The sequence below is a fragment of the Thamnophis sirtalis genome, unplaced genomic scaffold, assembly GCF_051295495.1.
Source record: "Thamnophis sirtalis isolate CommonGarterSnake01/CBP01778 unplaced genomic scaffold, rThaSir2_p1.2 scaffold_3, whole genome shotgun sequence".
NCBI lineage: Eukaryota > Metazoa > Chordata > Lepidosauria > Squamata > Natricidae > Thamnophis > Thamnophis sirtalis.
In genome coordinates this window covers 130863307-130885578 of record NW_028261383.1, presented here as the reverse complement: position 1 = coordinate 130885578, position 22272 = coordinate 130863307, and the positions used below count along the sequence as shown (strand labels likewise).

Genomic DNA, 22272 nt, shown 5'->3' with positions numbered 1-22272 from the left:
TGAAAGCAACAAAGAGGCTTTATTAAAAGGATGTCCCCTTGCACACCTCTTAGACAGAAGCTTCACCCATCAAAAACCAAGACTATGTTATGGTCATGGGCCTGGGTGTGGGTGTGGAGAAAGTGTGGCAGTGGTCTCTGGTAGCTTTGGGTTCGAGTACACAAAGATGAGTTTTCCCCACATGGCAGGATCAATGTTGCTCCCATCATTAGGAACCGGCTCCACCAGAAACTCCAGGCGGCATGAGGACACAGTTTGCGGGTTAGGCACTGCCAGCTGAGTCACGCGGTACAGGCAGGCGTGAGCTTCCCCAAGCAGGAGAAGAGGTGGTTCAGAGTCTCTGACGCATGACCCGCTCCGGTGATGCACACGGAAGCAGGTGGCCTTGCTGGGAGGGTAAGTCCAGCTCAAGGTGAGACTGACAAAGAGGTGTTCAGCTGAAGGCCGGTGCCAGTGGACATGGGAGGTATCCATGGGCAACATGGAACTGGTAGCATTGGAAGTGGACAGGGAGCGTAGGGAGGCAGCATCCAGCACCTATAAGGAAAAGCACAATAGCAATAGCACTTAGACTTATATACTGCTTTACAGCCCTCTGAGCTGTTTACAGAGTCAGCAACAGTCTGGGTCCTCATTTTGCCCACCTCGGAAGGATGGAAGGCTGAGTCAACCTTGAGCCTGGTGAGATTTGAACTGCCCAAATTGCAGGTAGCCAGCAGTAAGCAGAAGTAGCTTGCAGTACTGCACTCTAACCACTGCACCACCACAGTTCTTATAACCACCAAGGTAGTCATAAAAGGGAGGGAAAGGATCACCAAACAATTGGACAGATTCATAGCAGAGGACTGGAAAGCAATGAGGAAATGAAGGGGTAAAAAGGGGCCCTTGGGTAGCCTGGATCAAGTAATCTTTGCCCCCAGGTCTGTTCTCAGAATAAGTGCTTGCAGGATCTGGCATGATTTGCACTGATGGGGGAGAAGGGGGGAGGCAATGAAGGGATTAAAGTCTGAAGAGCATCTGGTGGCATTGACCAGACTCCACAAACGTAAGAAAAAATAACTTTGGTACAAACACCAAGAAGGAAGGAGTGTACTGGACAAAGCAGCTGGGATGGCAACTTTTCAGCCACTCTGATGAGAAGCAAAAGCCTGCTGTGAAGCAACTGCTGGTTTAAAGAACAAGGGCCCAGATTGTAGAGTATCTCCCCAGCCATATTGCATGACTGTTGTGGCCCAGCAGGAGTCGTTGGAGCTGCAAACAGACTCCGACAGCAAAGGGCCTTATGAGTCGGCTCTGGAAGAGGTGGAGGACCCTGGACAGGGTTCCGACTCTGAGCAGGGCGCAGAGGCGCCTGAGGCATGGAGCAGCGGTGAGAGCCGAAGGGAGTGTGCTCCTGACGTCAGGCTTTAGAGTCGTGACGAGGAGACAAGGGAGATGGTCCTGGATGCCTAGCAACGCCGGGAAGATTGACAGAGAGAAGAGCTACGTAGTTACAAAAGATAATTGAACCCAGGTAGTTGTAATTAGGCTCCTCTCAAGATTGTATTTAAGGAGAGACTCTAGGAGGAGTCTGGTTTGCAGGATTCAACTTCATTCTTAACGCTGGAGAAGCTGTTATCTGTCTCTGTCGAAGTCTGAGTTGCTGCCAAGGTTCTTATCTGTTTGTTATGCTTGGGCTTTCAGCCACCAAGATTTATGTTTCTTGCTAATAAAGTGCTGTGGAAGTCCAGTTACACTTGTCTGGGCATTCATTACTGGACGGAGGAGGGGGTCAGAACAGATAACTAATGGAAAGTAGTTGACCCACCCACCCACCCACCCCTGCTTTGGAAGCTATTCATAGCAATTCCTAATTACTTTCCACAATTTCCTCACCCAGATCTTGCCCAGGCGGCAAGTGAAGGGCATCTCCTCCTGTCCAGGATGACGACGGGACACAGTGAGGGAGAGTTCATCTAGGAAGCAATTCTGGAGCTCTAATTCATAGCACCTAGCAAGGGAGTAATGGGAAAGGTGAAACATGGTGGCTGGCGTGCTATTACTAAGTCCATCCTGACTGTCCACAATGCTTCTGCCAGCCAGGCACAAAAGCTAACCTTTTGACCCTTCTTTCCATCATCCACATGTGTGGTGCTGAATGGGTAAAGATGACAGCAGGCTCCTCTCTACAGGGGAGCATATGATATAATGCCACAAAACAAGGGGAGAGAATAGTAACAATAAGTAGCCACTGCCACATATGAGAGAGTTTCATTGGAGAAAATGAGCAGAGACAACATTCTTCACATTTAGTATTCGCTCACCGATTTTGCCACCCATGTTCCGCACCCTGTTCGCATCCTCGGAGTAGCCGGGAGAGGTCGGGAGGAGGTGTGTGAAGCAAGGAGGGTGTGTGTCGTGTTGATTCTCCTGTGGAAGAAACATCCAACAGAGCAGGGGAAAGAGAAATGAGCCAGCAAAACCTGGAAGTCACATCTGCCACTTCAAGAACGCTGTAAGCATCCATGCAAGGAGTCCTCAAGGCAAAAGGCCTTACCTGATAAAGTAGATGTCCCGCTGTCAGTGTGTGACCATGATTCTCGGGTGGTGAGCAAAGGCGTCAGAGCCGTGTCATGGAAATGGGACTCGTGTTTAAAAATCAAGACCAGGAATAACCGTGAGGGTGCTGGCATCTGGAATGAGAATAGCCTGGTAACCCCCAAGCCCCAGACAGGGAAAAAGACAGAGAATACACCGTCACTGCCAACTCTGGGCCATGAGGAAGCACAGCGCCATCTGAAAATGAAAAGGTCTTCAAGGCCCAGGCCAATGACCTCTACCCCACCTGCCCCACTTTGCACAAGGGACAGGATAACAGAACGGACTCAGATGAACAATGAAGGAACGGGCCAAGTGGTTATGCCTCCCATGGGCCTCAAAGTTGACCATGCTGAATCAGGGAGCTGAAATTAAAAAGGCCACTGTATGGAAGATGGTTCCGTAGCTCCATGCCATCTAGGGCTTTATAGATCCTAGTCAACACCTTAAATATGCTTTGTAACCACCACACCAAACTGTTGGTTCACCCTTGGACATTAAGCTCTTTGAGACACATTCCTTTATTTTGCCTATATACTGTAGTACCACCCAGTACTTTCTGGAGTTTTAATTAAAACATCCTCATTTTTTATTGCCCTAAAATATGGCCACTCCAATTTTTCACTGGACAGCTGCTGTTCATTCTCTCGCTCTCCCTCTCCCTCGTTAGGTCTCTCTCCACCAGGAATTGGGTCTATGTCTCCTCCACCAGATTACAGGAGTACTACAGAAGTACAGCAATTTTTGGAAACTGCTGCTGTTGCTAAAGACCTGGGGGAAAATTGGAACTTTATTATATATGTTGATTGCAGCGAGAATCCTGTATGTGCAAAAAAGGAAAGATTCCCACTAATTAGGTATAAGTAAAAAAGTTGCGGTAGTAATTCTGTTTGTACTTTACTGACTTGGAAGTTCCTATTTTTTATTTCTTTCTCCTTTCTTGTTCTCTCCCCATTTTCCTATTATCTTTACTTCTGTTTGTATTTTATATAAGATAAAGTTAATAAATATTGATTTAAAAAATATGGAAACTGCTGCAGTTGCTGCTGTGTTTTATGAGGGAGTTTACCTATTCCTGGCCATGCCAATTTCTCCACTCCACATATGATCAAATCAGTTCATGTTTCTTATTTTTCTTGTTTTCGTTATCCATGTCAGCCCCACCTCCTATGATCAAATCTATCCTGGGATCCCCACAGAATGAGATCTAATCCAATTTTATCCTCTCTTCAGAACAAGAACAGATTCTCAGCCTGAGGCCTCCTGGACCAAAAAGCGATTTGAGGGAGAGAGGGAATGAGACATTCTCCACAGAGAACACCCCAGATTCTCTGTTCAGCTGCCAGAAACTCCACAGAACACACCCTGGTCTTGTAAACTCAAGGCAACCCAAGAGTCTCTTTCTCAGCAGGTGGCCCAGGGGCTTGGCTAGGACCATGCGTACAGCCAATTCAAGGGATGAAGGGCAGCCCAGGCAACATCGCAAAAGAATGTTTCTCAACAGAGTCTAAAAACGCATGAGGAAAACAATGGAAAAACCATCTCTCTCGGGGGTTACTCCATCTGTTTGTTCTTTGTGATCAGGGCCCCTTCAAAATGTGCAGGGTCAGTGAAGAGAAATCTACAGAAACCTCTCCGAAACACCTGGCATTCTAGGGCCGTGATGGCGAACCTATGGCACATGTGCCACAGGTGGCATGCGGAGCCATTTGTTAGGGCACACAAGGCTTTGCCCTGTCAGTTCCAGCACACATGTGTATACTGGCCAACTGACTTCGGCCTTCATTTTCAGCCATTTTCCGCCCTCCGGAGGCTTTCCTGAAGCCTCCTGAGGGTGAAAAACAACCCAACACGCAAACCAGAAGTTCAGGAAGGGACTTCCGGTTTGCACATTGGGCCATTCTTCTCCCTCCTGAAGGCTTCTGGGGGGGAGGGGGAGGCTGTTTTCACCCTCCCCAGGCTCCTAGAAAGCCTCTGGAGCCTGGGGAGAGCGAAAAACGGGTCTATCACGTGCCAAAAGTAGGGGGAGGGTGGGGGTCGCTCACACATGCGCGGGGGCAGGGTCACCCATGCATGCAGGCAGGAGGTGGGCATACCCATGCATGACCCCCCTGAGCTCCCCCCAGCTTTTGGCACACGATGGGAAAGAGGTTAGCCATCCCTGTTCTAGGGTTTGTTTCAGCCTGGATGCACACTGGCACAGAAGCAAAATAATACCTGACGGAGACACTTTTTTTACTGCTTGATAAAAGCAAGAGAGGATGGGCATTTTGTGACTAAGGGGGCAAAGCACAACTAAGTATATAGTTTTCCTTTGCTTGCCTTGTGATTCCTTCCTTCAGAAGGCCTGGGGAAACTTCTGCTCCAATGTTGTCTTTGTGCCTCCATACTTTGATGGGTCACGGCCGATAAGGAAAGTGGCTTCCTCTCCTCACTTCCAAACAACCGGTCCCACCACTTCCCCTCCTCCGCCTGCTGCCACCCTAATTCTGATTACCAGGTTGCTGATGGAGAGCCAGAGCTGCAGCATACTGGACCTGAGCCAGCTCCACCAGTGAGGAATCCAGGCAATGGGCCCCAGGGCAGCCCAGCTCTTCTAAGGATTGACTGCCTCTCCCTTAAGTCTCAGAAAGGGTGAAACATATGAATTCTTCAATTTTTCTACTTGTTGGAATACAGGTAGTCCTCGACTTACAACCTTCCACTTAATGACCTCTGAAGTTACAGGGCACTGGGGACCATTGCAGCCTCTCCTGTAGTCACCTGATCAAAATTCAGGGGCTCGGCAGCTGGAATGTATTTATGACAATTACATGTTCTCACAGTCACGTGATCACCATTTGGAACCTTCCCCAGCTGCCTTTCAACAAGCAAAGTCTCTCTCTCTCTCTCTCTCTCTCTCTCTCTCTCTCTCTCTCTCTCTCTCTCTCTCTCTCTCTCTCTCTCTCTCTCTCTCTCTCTCTCTATCTATCTATCTATCTATCTATCTATCTATCTATCTATCTATCTATATATATATATATATATATATATATATATATATATATATACTTACTTAACATTAAAACTTAACTTATTTCCTGTTATAACATTTCTCTTTCTAATTTATTTTTATTTTATAATACTTTTTGTCCATATTCATTTTCTAACCAAAGATAAAATAACCCCCATATATTATAATAATCAGATTCTTCCTTTCCTTTAATTACTAGTGTTAATCTACTCATTTCTGCACATTCTAAAATTTTCTTAGTCACGTTTTCCTCTATAGGGATTTCTCCAACTTTCCAATTTTGTGCAAATACAATTCTAGTGGCAGTTATTACATGAATAATCAAATAAACATTTTCTTTACTGTATTTCACTGGTAGAATACCCAACAAAAACAATTCAGGTTTTAAATCAACATGTTGCTGCATCATCTTCTCCAGCCACATTCGAATCTTTGCCCAGTATTTTTTCGCTTCTCTACATGTCCACCACATATGTTAATATGACCCCGGCATCTGGTGGCATTTCCAACATTTAATTGATTTGTCTTTAAACCAAGGGGGAAGTCAGATTCACACAATGATTCATGATTCACTTAACAACTGCAATGATTCACTTAAAAAAGATCATAAAATGAGGCAAAACTCACTTAACAACTCTTGGCTTAGTAATGAAACTTTTGGGGCTCAGTTGTGATTTTTAGTGGAGGATTATAGTCGTAAGTGTGTAAAATGAGATGCACCTTCTCCTGCCTGTGTAAAGTTCTTTTTGCTCTCAAAAAAACGGTGGGATCAGCGGCTCTAAAAAAGGCAGTCCTGCCCTCGACTACACTGGCGTATTATTTCTCTTTGAGCAGTCATCAATCATGTTTGCCAATTTAAAGCAGACTCGGCTAGTTGGAAGCAAAGAGAGAAGCCCAAAGACAAACTGGAGAGCACAAGTCTTCTGCAGTCTGAAGTAGGGGTGTGCACATATATATCAAAAGTTCCTCCAGCAAGAGACCATTTATAATCAGAAAAATGATTCAGCAGCCCCCTTGGTTATCATACTCGGCCTACATGGTTCATTGCATTGCTGTCCTGAAAATGCTACACTTTGGAGAAAGGACAATGCTAAGTCCTCACGCCTACGACTGCAGATGTCAATCAAGCAAGACATGAGCGCTAATTGGTCCCGACGCAGCTGCAGTCTGGCGGGAGCATAGCAGGTTTCCCATTGGTTAAATGGTCTGACAGCTCGCATATAAAAGAGCTGTCAGGCTACAAATGTTTGTTCATTGTTAGTTGTTGTGAATAGCGGTTGTTGCAGCAGACTCATCTCCGTGCCTTCACTCAGGCTCAGGTTTACGCAGACAAGGCATCTCTGGAGGATTCTGCTTAGCTACACCATCCCTGAGGTCACTCTCTCCATCACCATCTCTAAGAGTTAAAAGAAGCCCAAAGTGAGGAGTCTGTTTAATGGCGTTGTCAGGCCTGGAAGTCATCTTTCCCATTGGGCCTTCAGGCCTGCCACAATATCTTCTGTGGGAAAGACTCCAGCCTCAGAGTCTTCCTTGGGGGGGGGGGGGGTGTTACTTGGAACCCTGACATTCATTGGCTCACCTTGTGTTTTGCAGTCCCGCAGAGTTAGGCTTCAAAGAGCACCTAGAGGAGAAGCCTTTGAGTTTCTAGAGGAAAATCACAAGCAGGCCGTTGGGGCTCTGAGGGAAGGCAACAGATAGGTATCTGGTCTCCCTCACATGTTTTCAACATCATAACCACTGGTCATAATTGAATGTAGAAACACTGAGTTGGAAATGTTTCATTTTTAGAGCCCAGAAAGAGGATGGCAGCCAAGGAGATGCTGCCCTTGAACTTCCTTTCTTCAAGGACTGTGCAGCTGTGGAGATGGCATCTCTTCCACAAGCCACAATCATAGCTATTTGCTGACTGGATAAAGAAAAATGGTTTTTTATCCCCCTTGGCCCTCAGCTGGCAGAGACCTTTGTTTTTGAGAACTGCCTCCCTGAGCTAAGGGGATCTTGTAGGAGGGAGAGGTGCTCAGAAAGAGAGAGAAAGGCCTCAGGGATCTTGTAATTCCCAATTGGAGAGTATCAGGTTTGAGAAAGGCAGAAACTCTACCTGTGATTTTGCACTCCCCCTTCCCATCAGCACTCACCTGGTTGTGACATGATCAACCTTGGGCAGGATAGCCCCCTCCAGCAGCAAGGAGCTTCCCCCACACCAGGCTTCTTGCAGGCAGCACCGTGTCCGCACCCAGCCCCTGTCAGGCGTTCTGTGGCTGCCATATATTGGCTGGATGTCTTGAGCACTTAAGTTGTACCACGGCTCTGTCCTTGCCTCCTGACCAAAGAAAAGAGCCGCTGCAGGATGAGTTGGGACAGCTTGACTTCCAAAGCACCTTGCCCACAGTAAGGACTGCTCTTGCACACCCAAAGGCCATTTGCAATAGGAGCCCCCAAGCATCTTAGTAGCCTTTGAAGGTGTGACATTCAGTACACCTGCCCTCCTCCCCTGCCCAAAAGCAGCATACCTTCAATACCAGGCACACCCTTTCACTTGCTAATAAAAGGAAAACATAGAGAGACTCCCTCCAGACCACCAAGCACTTTGACACCCATCATTCTCAAGAGGGGCAAAATGGCTATTCCAAAGGCTGTCTCATTTTCTATCCGCAATTGAAATGTACTGAAGTTATAAGACACGCAGGCTGAAATCCTACAGCAACACCCATGGAGCTCAAGGAAAACAATTGGAAAATGTCTGCAAGGGAGAGTCCTAGAAAAAGATTCAAGATCAATAACTAACCACAGAAAATCTCCTACAGTCCTCTATATTTGGAAAACAGTGATGGCCTTGATCCAGTGGTGGGATCCAATTTTTTTTACTACCGGTTCTGTGGGAGTGGCTTTGTGGGCGTGGCAGGGGAAGGTTACTGCAAAATCTCCATTCCCTCCCCATCAGCAGGGACTCGGGAGGCAGAGAATAGATGGGGGCAGGGCCAGTCAAGGTGGTATTTACTGGTTCTCCGAATTACTCAAAATTTCCCTCCAGAACTGGTAAGAAACTGCTGAATATCACCTCTGCCTTGATCCAGTATGAGCTGACTAATCAACCAGGCAGTCATGAAAAGTTAGCTCTGGCCCTGAGAGGGCTAAGTCACAAGGAGAAGGATTGGCAGAACTACCTTCTGCCCGCTCATTCCCAGCTCCATTCTTCCTACCCAAAGTGTCCCTTTTCCAAGTGCTCCTACCTGTCCATAACTGAAGTGTCGATTACCCACACCCAGACTGAAGCTGGTGCAAAAAGGGAGGGAGACAATGCGGTGAACAGATAGCAGCTGCGATAGGAGGCTCCAGAATCTACAAGGAGGAAAGAGGGAGAAGAAAGTGATGGACAGGGTATGGAGAGCAGAGGAGCCAATAAATGTTTTTGGGGAGTTTTTGGTAAGACAAATTGATGTTAATATTTAATAATATAAAATAATGTTGGTTATGTAACAGTATATATGTGGTTATGTGTTATAAAAATGGAACAATTAAAAAAAACTTTAATTAAAAAAAAGAACCTGAGGTCACAAAGAGAGAGAAATCACCATAACTCCATGGGCTTTTCTCCTGTTAGACCTGCCAGCCCAGAGCCCCAAAGAGGTGATCTCCTCATTGGGGGTTCCTGAAAACCATCCCTAGAAGAAAGTCCTTTCCCACATAGGGCCTTACTTATCCTCATTGTTCAGGAAGTCTCTTGGGCCCAGGTGCTCATATACCCAGCCAGGTGCAAAGAGGGCCACCGAAAGACCCTGCTCCCGAATCATCTGCAGTGACTGAAGAGAAACAAAGAATAAAAGAATCACCATTTTTTCTACTGTGGGGATTTAGAGCATGGCTGGTTCAGGGCTTCTAGGAAAACAGCTTCCCTCCCTAAGGACAAATATCTTGGCAGGCTGTCCTAGCAGGGTCATTTATGCAAAACCTGACAGGCTTTTGGTTCTTGGTGGTTCCCCGAGCGAATCGGAATAAATGCTGCCAACTGATCTATTGTGCCTGGCATAGCCAATGACTGCAAGGCAGCCTTCCATTGTTCAGGGTGCCCGCCAGCCTACCTTCTTGGTATCAAAGCCGCTGCTCACAACATCGCCTCGTCCAAATACATCAACCCCAACATAGACATCAGTCTGCCGAATGCCGGCCACCTCTCTCGTCCGCAGCAGATGTACCTCTTTCCAGTTGTAATTGGTGAAGAAGCCATCACAAGCATCAAAATAAACTCTGCAAATGCACAAGGGAGGCAAATTAGAGCCGAGGTGGTGCAGTGGTTAGGGTGCAATACTGCAGGCCACTTCAGCTGACTGTTATCTGCAGTTCAGCGGTTCTAATCTCACTGGCTCAAGGTTGACTCAACCTTCCATCCTTCCGAGATGGGTGAAATGAGGACCCAGACTGTGGGGGTGATATGCTGACTCTGTAAACCGCTTAGAGAGGGCTGAAAGCCCTATGAAGCGGTATATAAGTCCAACTGCTATTGCTATTGCTAAATTAGAGCCAGCCATGACAACCAAGGCATAGGCTGTATTTAAGGGGGGGGGGGGGTGTTCCTCCAGGAAAACTCCCCATGTCATATCATTTAATATGCCCAGAAAGCTCCAGCTCAATTTTCTTCATCTTGACGGCTTCCAGATTTGTCTACAAATCCAGCTTGAATAGCCACTTTCTATGATTGCCAAGCCAAGCCAATCTGGACAGTACCAGACTAGGAATATATTTCTACCTTCATGATTTTTTGTAGCCCAAGCCTGCTAATTTCTCTACTGAAGCAATTATGGCCAAGGCCAACCCCCCCACCCCCACCCTGGCTAATTCCATGATGCTTTGTTCATTCCGAAATGGATATGATTGCTCCCTCTCCCACCCAGGATTTGGGAGGGCAGACCATCATGCATTAATCCCCAATGGTTAGAACAAGTCACCTATGACTTTCACCAGTTTTTTGATTCCTTGCTAAGCACGGGACTTAATTTAAGGCTTGAACATTTAGGGTTTGCATTGACATTCATACAGTATTTTGGCCTTCTTTCAAATAACAAAATTAATCTCCTGCTCCATTTTCAAAACAATCTTTCCAACTGGTTTGGTTAGAAAATAGATATTTGCCCAAAGCAGTTTCATGTTAGCAATCCACTTACTGACTCTTGTGCCACCACATTCCTTGTGATGCAGTTATTGACTTTATGACTAAGCCACCATTGTGTGACTAGTATTTCAAGAAGATGCTATATGAGGGTGGAAATTCAGTACAGTTGCACAAAGTACTTTTAGCTTGAGTGCCCTGCTTGCCTTCCCCTTCTCGGCTTTTTGGAGAGAAAGAGAGAAAAAAAAGATCTGAAAGAAAGATAATGCAGGACTCACTTGTTTAGTTCATTGAGCTCATTCTGCCACTTGAGCTCTCCATTCTTCAGGACACTGTCATACCACAACACTTGTCCTCCAGGTATCAGTCTGTGCACCTCGGCTGTCAGATGCTGCAAGAAATGGGGCATCTTCTGAGCTGCCGAAGCCTGCCAGGAAAGTTAAACACAGTCACTCTGCTTTGCAAACCATCAATTAATCATATCTTGCTGTTTTCAAACTCTGGATAGCAACAGAATGCCATACCTCCCTACATAAAACTATATGTATCATCTGTCGGAGTTTCCCTTAAACTTTTCAAGTCCATGGAATATCAAACAATCTATACAATTTTAATGAGGAACATTTATGACTGTTTCTAAAAGAAGAAAAGGGTGTATTGAAGTAAAAAGCATGGTTTATGACCTTGCATCCAACAATATTATTTCATCAATACATGACAAGAGATTTATTCAAGTCTTAAAAATGACAGAACATTCAGTCTACTTTAATATTTCTTTTTAATTACAGCGATTGCCGAAAATCAGTTTTTACTTAAGTGACTTCACATAAAATATCTTTGGGAGGGTGGAACTACCCTCCAAAAGCCTTCTAGTAATGAATATTCAGGTTTCAGTGTGATTGAAAGATATCTTCCCCTGTCTCTTTATTTGCAGTAGGGAAGGGATACGGCTAAGGAAATAGAATGGATTTATTTATTTATAAAGTGTGTGTGTATCTTGGAAACAAGTTTTCACGTTGTTGTTAATATCCTGCAGAAAATAGTTTAAGAAACAGTACTACACAGAATACATGAAAATGTAAAATGCACATTGCATTCACCATGGAGGTTGTTTTCACCCAAACCATCTCCATTAAAGGAAAAAATTTGAAGGAAAGAATTCTCACAAATGAAAGCAAAAAGAATTCTGCTAGCTTGCGAAAGAAGATGACTGTGGTCAGCAGACTTCTTTTAAAAAAGAGAATTAATGAAAACTGAATGAAATAAATGTCAACCTATGCCTGGAAAAAAAAGACAAGTGGTGCCCCTAAAGCAATCTGGAGAGGTGTCCTCATTACTTCATGGGGGGGGGGGGGGGAATAAATACCTCAGATTTAAAGAAGCACCTCTAGAGATTTTGATGTAAATGAGAAATGCAGAGCTCCTCACAATTATGACACACAGGATTTGTTTGTTTGGGACCTCGAACACACTTTTAAAATTTGCCACCAAAATGTCATTTTTAATTACATGGGATGAGAATTTTTTTGAATTTATGGGGCATAAACCTATTAATCAAATGTAATTATATTGACATGCAATTAAATCTCAACATAATCAAAACAAGTTTTGGACTTGGCCCCTACACCTTCTTTGTCCTGACCAGGCTTTGGGGGAAAAGAATATCAAGAGCCAAATATACTCCTTGTCCTCTTCGAAATATGGATCCTCTGATTTAAGTTCAGAAATCTCCCTTGTGATTTTATCTAAACTTTACCTCAGCATTTTGTTTTTCACTTAAGAAAAACATCCTGCCTCTTTCTTGACACATTGTTCCCTTTCTGGGCTGTCCATGGGCAAGAGGCATCAAGACATTCAAAATGGTGATGACACTAATGTGATTGATGTTTGCTAACTTCAATCACTTAGTCATAGCTGCCATTTTAACTACCTTCTGCAAACAAGCCTGACTTCTTTAGTCTGATACATGGACATCCACGTAATAAACTCCATTCTACAAACACTCATGTCAACCCACAAGACTTCCAGTCTGGAAGAATCTCATTCAACTTCTTTACATCTTTCTTCTTGATTATCATTTTCTTGAACCCAAGACCATCTGCCTTGCTGTCCTCAGTACTGCTCCACTTGTAAGCCTCAGCTTTGGTTTCTATTGGGATGTCTTCCCTCTGGAACAACTAATTCCTCCGCTCCCCAAGATTCAGTGAGCCCAACTTTGCTAGCCTTCAATTCAGCCTCAAAGACTGGCTTCTCCTCAGACAACACACTGGGTCAAGGCAGTGGAGAAGCCCATTTGAAACGGTTTTGAGCTGAATGATTGTGAACTGGCCTCAACTGCATCAGGTCTTTTTTTTCCTTTTTTTTTACAGAATGTGGTATTGGCTGTAATCCTATGCTACCGCCAGAGTTACAATTTGGGGGTTGGGCAGCCTTTAAATTGAATCTATCTATCTATCTATCTATCTATCTATCTATCTATCTATCTATCTATCTATCTATCTATCTATCTATCATCTATCTATCTATCTATCTATCTATCTATCTATCTATCTATCTATCTATCTATCTATCATCTATCTATAAATGGCGCTGTGTGTGTGTGTGTGTGTGTGTGTTTTCCAGCCTAACTCTGGAATGCCTGAAGCAATTTCAACCAAACTTGGAACACATGTGAATTATTCTCTGGAAAAAAAATATTGTGGGGGTAAGACACCTCTAACACCCCTCGGGATGGGTGTTCTGTTCAGATACAGCCTGTTGTGCCTTAAGATGGCCTCTACTATACAGTACAGTGGAGTTGCCATGGTAATGGCTTCACAATACTCCACAAGGGGGCTCCCTCTGGTAATGAGGGAAAATCCAACATTAGAAATTACGTTTGGTCCGGACATTTCCCCCCTATAAATAAATACCCAGGCAACACCAGGTTATCAGCTAGTAATAAATAAATAGGAAAGCATGCCATAGCTAGTTCTGAAACTCATAAAGAGCAAGTTAAACAAACATCCTGCTTGAAAAAGAGGTGCTTCACAGGAATTAGGGTAAGAAGAATCTGGAGGTGGACTTTTTCATGGAAGTCCCAATCCGTTGCAACCCACTGTCTCCCAAACTCCAGATGGCCCGTATACCTTTGGAAACTCAATTTTCCTAGGAACATTTGAGGCCTGAGGCATCAGTTCCCAGTTGGGGATGCTGATTTTTATATCTTTCTCTTAACAATGGGTATTTTATGTTATTTTTAATTTGATGTGAGTCAGAGTTTCTGAAAATGGGCAGAATACAAATAACGTAAAATATATAAACCTGCAAGTTGATATATAGCAGTTAAAACTGTAAAAAGACTTAACAGGTCGCAAAAGCCGCCCACAAGCTCTTTTGATTGCTGTTACTTTTAGTTTTTTACAAGCTGGAGGATGAATTTGTTGCTCCCCTTTATCTCCTGCAGACACCAGGATCTTTAAAGAATCAAGGCTGGAACTGACAAGAGAGAATCTATTATAGAACATACCCATGGTTGTTTAATGTACACATTATGCTAATAGGAGTGCAGATCCTGCAAGTTTCAGGAACAGCTGTGAGGCTCCATCCTGGCTTAGGCTAGCATAGATCCAGGTGTACAGGGAGAGGACAAGCAGGAAGCAACTCTGACTTACACTCAAAGTGTTTTCAATGTTGATCAACCAGCCATCAAAATGATAAAACTCTGCGATTGCAGCCAGCTGCTTAGCCACCGCAAGATATGCTTCCTCCTCGCCTGCCAGAAATGATTCACACGTCTTCTCCCCCTCCATCCACTCTGTGATGAACGTTCCTGCAAGCAAAAGAGGCAACATAGAAGACACTGACTCTCCTGGCTTCAGTCTGCTTCAAACTTTCTCCGACCAGGCCAGTAGGAGGCCAGCACTGATCCTAACGAAGGAATATCAACCAAACAGATGTTAAAGAAGAAAATAAGAGAGCTCTGCTGCATAGAAGTGACCAGATCCAGTATTTCGCTTGCCACCAGAGGCCAACTAAATCCTTTCGAAAAATCCACAGAACATAAAAATGACACCAAGCTAGATGTCGGAAAAGTCAGAAATAGTCTCTACCATTAAGGAAAGCCAAAAAAGAAGGTTGCTATCATAGGCATTAAGGAGCCATACCACAATTCCTGGTTTTGTAAACTATTCCCTATGGGGAGTAATCCAATTTGCTTTTATTATTTTCTTAAATTGCATAAATACCGTATTTTTCGCTCCATAAGACGCACTGGGCCATAAGACGCATCTAGGTTTAGAGGAGGACAACAAGACAAAAAAATATCAGGCGGAGCCTGAGAGGATTACTGATAGGTGTCCTCTCATGCGCCAGCTCTACCTATTGACTCCTGCACTGCAGAAAGAGACAGAAGAAGCAGGCAATGATAAAAACAGAAGAGGCAGGTTCAGCACTGCAAAAGGACCCCACTGCCACGGCCTGGATGCTATTCACCAAAGGACCGGCACCAGACTTTCTGTGGGGGGAGGAGTGCATCTTAAGGAGTGAAAAATATGGTAATCATAGATACAAAATGGGAGCTTTTTCCCTGGGGGTTGAAGGTGGATTATCTCCTCTCATCTTATCCCAATAACTCTCAGATTGAGTTGAGAATAACAGCTCGAGTCACCCTGTGAGGTTCTGTGGCTGAAGATGAGCTTGAATTCAGGACTACCCAGCCCTAACCCAGGACTTTGATCAGGGCCAATGACAATTCCTATGTTTTGCAGGAACTTGCAGAAAGAGGAAAGAGTAATAGGAATACACCTATCCAGCAACAGCCAACAACACAATGCCAAGGACCCAATTAATGGGAAGGAGAGTGATTCCATTGCTCCAGAAATGGAGGCCTCCATCTCAGAAGGAAGGACAGGGAAGGATTACAGTACATGAGCATTTCCATCTTTACTGCATGCACTAAATATGTCACTTTTCAGAGAAGGGCTCTGCTCCGGCCACTCACCATCTCCTTAAACCTACCTAGCATGAGGACGCCGTTGCGGTGAGCAGCGTTGGTCCACACCACTGGGGGGATGGTGACCAAGTGATGACTGAAGTAGATAAAAATGTCAATGTAGCACCAGTGGTAAAAGACGTAGGGGTCATGCACCTTTGCACCCTGGATGAACCTGTAGAGGCACCATGGGGGGGGGGTGAGGAGACAAAGAGAAAAAATTAGCAAAAGTCGAAAGGGGTGCAATACATTCACTTTCCACCCCACAGGCCAAAGTCACTCTGAGTACTTTATCAGTCTGTTCAGACTACTCAAACCAGCCAAAGCTGTTTGTCATTTATTTCACTCCACCTGAAGCAAAAGGCCCCTAGCTACCATGCTCCCTTAGGAGGTTTTATATTAACAACTGGATTTCCCCTGATAATTGCAGAAGCCAAATTTAATTCCCTGTTCCCTTTTAGTGCAAGCATTGCAAAGCCAATTTCAAGGAGTACCGGAAGCCAATAAAACAGGATATTGTTTTGAATGACACATAATACAGCTAATGAAACTGCTTGGGGACCAAATCCCTTGAGCAGAGCACAGATGCTAGAAAGCAGACTGGGAGGGGGGGAGAGGGGGAAGGACAAAACTCTTGGATCATTTTAGCACCTCACTGTACTTTTCACCATAGATCACTCAACTAGAGAACCCCCACCAACACCTCTGCAAAGTTACAGGCCTGTGGAGGCAGTTTTCACCTATATTTTTTTACATACAAAACCTACTATTTTCCCCAGCCAGCCTTGCAGAGGTATGGACTTCAGCACCTGGAATTCCTAGGCCAACATAATATTGCTGAACATTCTTGGAATTAAAATCAAGGATGTGCATAGAAAGATGTCAGGTTGGGGAACATTAACTGACATCACCACTGATGTCACACATAGCTTGGCTTTTAAAATACCTTCTGGGAAGCTTTTTTCCCAAACCTCCACCTGAACATTCCTCCTGCACATTCCATTTTCAAAATGAAAGTAATAATATTCTGCTGGACCACCATCTCAATTATAAGACTATAATATTACTAAGATTATATGAAAAGCTTTCATAAGTCTTGGTTTGAATGCTGCATCTGGCCACTCCAACTAACCAGGAATCCCTGACAGGTGAGCAAATGAAATCCTATCCAGGAGAGCCAGGAGGTATGGAATGGTCCCAGCAACTTTAGTAGAGAATCAGTTACAAAGCCTGCTTCATTCTCCACCTGTCTTCAAGATAGCCTCCCTTCATGTCATGGCAGACCAGGGTTCGGGGCCGGTGGCTCTCAAGAGGGGGCTGGCGTTTAGCCAACGGTTCAGTAGACACATTGAAAGCATCATCCTTGGTGGGTTTCCAAGCAAGCAGCTCTTCCAATCCAGAGAGGTAGAAGCTGATTGGTTCAGTGGTGTGCCTGTCATATTGCCTGGCTGGAAAGAGACGTTCAGAGGTTACGGTTTCAAGCAGAGAAGTATTCTGGTTCCCTGGGGGTGAAAGTGTAAGCCACCCAACAGCAAATCATACCAGGGAGTGGATCAGGAGCAAAATTGACCACTCTATGGCGAACGGAAGATCTCTGACTCTCCATATCCTGCTGCAAACTGAAAAGAAAGAAAAAAGAATCAGAAGGATCATAGAAATATAGAACTGGATATAACCTCAGACATCATCTATTCCAGCTCCCTTCTTTAAACAGACACCTATCCATCCATCTGTTTGAAGACTTCATTTAGAAGTTTAGATGTTCTTTAGAAGAACATCATACCACTGGCAGTCTGTTCCATTGGTTGACACTCTTAACAACAGGAAATTCTTCTTAATACCTAATCTGAATCTACTTCTATTAAGTTTCAACACACTGATTCTGGTCCTGACCTCTAGGCCAACAGCAAACAGGCCATCTTCCTCCTTTCCATGACAATGTTTGATTATCTGAAGGCTTGCCATGATGCTCTTTGTCTTACCTTCTGTGAACTAACTTCTTTCAAGCAGGCTTCAAAGGACTTGATTTCCAGTTTCCTCACTAATTTAGCAATCCTCCTCTAAACTTGGTCCAATTCCTCTATGCCTTTTTTGGATTGTGGTACCTAAAACTAGACACAATATTTCAAATGGCGCCTGATTAAGACAGAGTAGAAGTTACTTCTTGAGAATTGGATGTTTTGTTCCCATTAATACATCCCAAAAGAGCAATTTGCCTTGCTAAAAGTTCCCATCTTCACCCACAAATTTTCTTCATACTGTGGAAGACATCTTTATTACACGGATGGCCATATTTATTTATTTCTCTACATTCCACACATTGAATCCAGACACATTCAATAATGTGTGTCTGGATAGAAACAAAATTAGTACAGAATCATTAAACAGAAAAACATGCACAAAACCCCTCACTAGTTTAAAAGAACTATTTCTTTCAATATAGCGACATAGAGATAGCCTGCATGAACAAACAAATACATATTTGACTGTCACTGACATGGCATCAAAATAGGCAACTTTCTTGGTAGATAATTTGATGAACATAATATTTCCAATAAAATGCTATAAAAAGACTGTGTGTCTGCCCAATGAAGGATTTATCTGAAGGATTCTGAAGAGTTTAAATGCATTGGAACACGTTTTCTGCAGATTGCTCTACATTTGGATTCTGAAGAGACAGCAATAGAGTTTGGCCTAGAAGAGAGACCAATTACATATAAACTGAGTTCAGTTTTATAGCAATGTGACACTGATGTGGGCAAAGATTTTGCCAATGAATTTAGGGCCTTATTCACACCTCCAATCTCTAATCAGGATCATGTCCCTGCTTGCACATAGCCATGGCACACTCATTCTTGTCCACAGGAGTAAAGAAAAACATCACAGACCTGTCTACAAGATCAGCAGGATTCAACTCCAACCTGAAGACTTATGCCACTTTAAAAAATATCAGCAAGCTGAATTGTGATCAGATTTGTGATGCTCGCTGTATAAACTCATCAAGCAAACTACAAAGTAGCATCAGCAAAAGTAATTAGAATATTTTTGCCAGGAAAGCCACAAGGGTGTGGTAGCTTTGTGGTCACCTTTTCAAGAGCAACTGGATAGAGAATTTATTTAGCTTTGTTGATGTAAATAACAGGTGGAAAGAAAGAGTACCACTCATTACCACTCAACTAGATTGGCACAGCAACACTTACACTGCAGCTGTGTGGTCTTTTCTGTTTTGGTGTTAGGCTGAAACAGCGTAACAACAAAATGATGGGAAGGAGATAAATTCTAAAGAAAAGTAATCACTCCCATGAAACTATTCCATGCCTTATTTGGTTCTTCCTTTCTTTATTAAACTTGTTATAACAGTTAATTAAATAAATAATAATATAAGCAAATATTAATCTGAACATTACATTATATATAAATATTAAATCATGTACTGATAAAGAATACTCGTAGCTCAGTATTGAAATGAGGGGTCGTTGGTGCTCCCTGAGCTTGGTTGTTTTCTTGCAGACATTTCAGTGCCAATAAAGTTTCCTAGTTTGGGTAATGTCTGTAAGAAAATCACCAAGTTTGGAGAGCACCAAGGACCTTGCATTAAACTGTACATAAAATATAAATGAACATAATTATAAAATAGATACATTTACTAAACTTGTGTTGTATTATTAAGAGGAGTTACCCAGAGATGACAGATTCTAAGACCAGTCTTCTCCCCTTTGGGCTGTGGTGCCTCCCAGGTTAATGAGGTTGGGATGTTAAAACATCAAGGCAGAAAGGGCTTCAATTGTGCAGTTCTGACACAAGACTGAATTTCTTTTTCTTTTTAACTTTTCCCTGTGGATGCCCCTGATGCCATGATTGGTAGATATTTTGCTTTGCAGCTGGTAATGTGCCAAAAAAGGAGGGCCACAGAATTAAACCAATCACTCTGTGGATGCCATGGCAGAGTCAGGATAAGAATCAAGAGTGAGAACAGATGATTTCAGGTCAATGTTAGTTTCGGCTGACTCAAAGTGCTTTAATTTTGTGGTAGGCAAATCCTACTTCATCATCCCAGGTTTCTGCATTTCCACTGTCCTTGGAATGCAATTCCACCTGTTTCCAATGTTGGGAACGCTAAGATTATAATCTCTGCACAGTTTCCTGCAAGGATGTTCTACTGGATTTCCTGTGGATCTCTCTTTCATCTGTATAAATAATGGAGATACAGATAGTCCTTGACTTATGACAATTGGAACCAGAATTTCTGTTGCTAAGCAATGCAGCGAGTTGTGCCTGATTTTATTACCCTTTTTGCCGTGGTGTTAAGTGAATCACTGCGGTTGTTAAATAAATTGTGCGGTTGTTAAGAGAATCCAATTTCCTCCATTGATTTTGCTTGTCAGAAGCTGACTGGGAAGGTCACAAATGGCAATCACATGAATCTGGGATGCAGTAACGGTTATAAATACGTATTCAAATTTTGATCATGTGACCGTGGAGATACTATGATGGTTGTTAAGTGTGAGCATTGGCCATGAGTCACTTCCTCAGTACTTCAAATGGTTGCTAAACAAACAGTTGTAAATTGAGGACTACCTGTAATCCTCAATTTACATGTAGTAGTACGTAGATTTACTGGTTAAGCCCCCATAGATGTGTGAGGGGGAAGCGCCATCCAATCCTCTCAGCAACGGGGTAAGGCTGCCCTTATTACAATATCAAGGTGCCCCTTAATATTGCCTCAAATTCTGAAAAGGATTCTGATGAAATCCCTTTGAACCAGATTAGATCTGGCTTTTCTAGAAACCATAGGATGCGAAGAGCAGGGCAAGACTTTATAGGAAATCCGCGGTTCATGCAAAGCAGGTTCAGGCATATTCTCCATCCTCAGTCATGCAAAGGTGCTTTTGTTAGCAAGGCCTTCAGCCTAGCTGGGAGAATGAGGGAGCTGGCTGCGGGACATCAAGAGATCACCCAGTGAAGGGAAGGAGAGTTATGCCAAAGAGACCTGCCCATTCACAGCTCCTGTCAAAACTTCCATTCAATGTTTTTTTTCATTTTTTAAAACAAATTATACATATCATAGGAATAAAGAGTTGTCCAGGTCTTTTCTTTTGCATCCTCTCATTTACATAGTCCTTTTTACATCATAGTTTCGTTTTCACTTTGTGCCAAATTATTCTCTTCCATTATTTTGCATCTTTATGATTATTTTTTCTACAGCTCCTGTCAAAACGTAACTTGGAAATTCAGGGTTCCCAAGTGACAGGACTCTGCTTCCAGACATGGGAAATAACATCAGCCAAGAGATGCAGAGTTGAGAGAAACTTCTAACCCATCCCTGAAGATTCTAGGAAGCACCCAGGCTTGCTTTCAGGACTGCAGCTCAGAGAACCCCTTTTTTTCCAGCCCAAATCTGGAAGGGTTAAAAAGAGAGTTTCCAATTAGCCAATCGCTTACTTGGGGGGGGGGGGGGGATGCCACGAGGGAAGCGTGCCACTCAAGTCCACTAAAAATCCTCCCGGTCCAAGGATGGCTTGAGCAGCACCATGTTACCATTTCTCACTACTGTGGCAGAACCTTGAGGAAGCAGCCGGCATAGCCTCTGAGCGTGTGCAGAAGGCTCCTCTCGCCAACTCAGAGCGCAACCATCACCCGGGCGGCAGGCTTTCCATCGGCACTCGCCCCGTTACAAACCCCCATCGCACTCCCGCCCGGCTCCCGTTCCTTCCTTACCTTAGCCCAGGCTTGAAGCGCCCCTTGGCGGAAGTCTGCTCCTCTTCCAGCCCGCGGCCGTTTTCTTCCTGGGCGCGCTTGGCCCCTCTCTGCCTCCCGTCCAGCTCACGGCCTTCCATTGCGGCCTCTCTCTCTCTCTTCTCTCTCTTGCGGCTTCCTCCTCCCGGTCACATGGAGCCACCTCCGATTCCCCCAGCCAATCCTCGCAACTGCTCGACGTCTCCAGGCAGTCCGTTTAAGCGGAGCGAGCGGGCAAAACCCACGGCGGCTGTCATCCGGAGCGAGCGCGCTTTTATAGTCGGCTACGACCGACCTCTTTTTTCCTGGCAAGAGGAAGACGCCGGCCACTCTCGGAGGAAAAGAAACCACGCCTTCCCATTCAAAAATCCCTCCCGAATTAACTATGAAGAGAGGCAATTAAGACAAAAGAGGACGCGCTCTGCCTATCCTCAGAGGCGCTCTCGCTTACCGGTCTTGTGAACATCGAATAATAAGAGTTGGAAGGGATAATTCCCACCTTATTTAGAAGATATTCCATTAAAACCCACTTGGATACAGGAAAATGTGTAAAACTGGGGTTCTAAATCTAAATTGATACAAAATAATTTCATATGCAGCACTAATCTTATCTTACTTTTAATTAATCTTACATTCCTTCCAAACATATCTTTTTTGTTTTATTTTTCTTTACTTGACTTATGACCCCAGTTGAGTCCAAAATTACTGTCATAAGTCATGCTGATTGTTAAGTAGATGGCCGTGACCTGATTTTATGATTCTTTTTGTGGTTACATGAACATGGCCACTAAGCGAGCCCATTGTAACCATGGGCATTTTTTGCTAGAAACTGGAAGTAAATGTGGTTTCCAGGGGGAAAAAATGTCATAA

The 22272-nt window shown here is 44.0% G+C and overlaps 1 protein-coding gene across 2 annotated transcripts; it reads right to left on the bottom strand.

The window, feature by feature from the left end:
- ENGASE (endo-beta-N-acetylglucosaminidase) lies at positions 1 to 21580 on the bottom strand. 2 transcript variants are annotated; one of them, XM_087710109.1, is made up of 15 exons: positions 21385 to 21501; positions 17649 to 17777; positions 17209 to 17285; positions 16913 to 17114; positions 15693 to 15841; positions 14348 to 14505; positions 10973 to 11121; positions 9670 to 9835; positions 9287 to 9390; positions 8821 to 8929; positions 7726 to 7910; positions 2537 to 2688; positions 2304 to 2409; positions 1876 to 1990; positions 1 to 537 (listed from the first exon to the last, which is right to left on the bottom strand). In XM_087710109.1, exons 3-15 carry the CDS (start codon positions 17270 to 17272, stop codon positions 94 to 96), a joined length of 2103 nt encoding a protein of 700 aa, XP_087566235.1. In that variant the 5' UTR covers positions 17273 to 17285; positions 17649 to 17777; positions 21385 to 21501; the 3' UTR covers positions 1 to 93. The 2 variants fall into 2 exon arrangements, with proteins under 2 accessions (XP_087566235.1, XP_013915279.2); XM_014059804.2 differs by lacking the exon at positions 17649 to 17777 and having other exon boundaries at positions 21385 to 21580.
- Positions 21581 to 22272: the final 692 nt, after the last annotated feature.

What these genes read in the sequence shown, in the direction of transcription:
- ENGASE (XM_014059804.2), bottom strand. Translation starts at nt 21,503, where the DNA reads ATGGAAGGCCGTGAGCTGGACGGGAGGCAGAGAGGGGCCAAGCGCGCC. An exon ending in GCGGCTTTGATACCAAGAAG is followed by an intron (nt 9,391 to 9,669) that starts GTAGGCTGGCGG and finishes GTTTCTCTTCAG; the next exon opens with TCACTGCAGATGATTCGGGA. An exon ending in TTCCTGAACAATGAGGATAA is followed by an intron (nt 8,930 to 9,286) that starts GTAAGGCCCTAT and finishes TCCTCCTTGTAG; the next exon opens with ATTCTGGAGCCTCCTATCGC.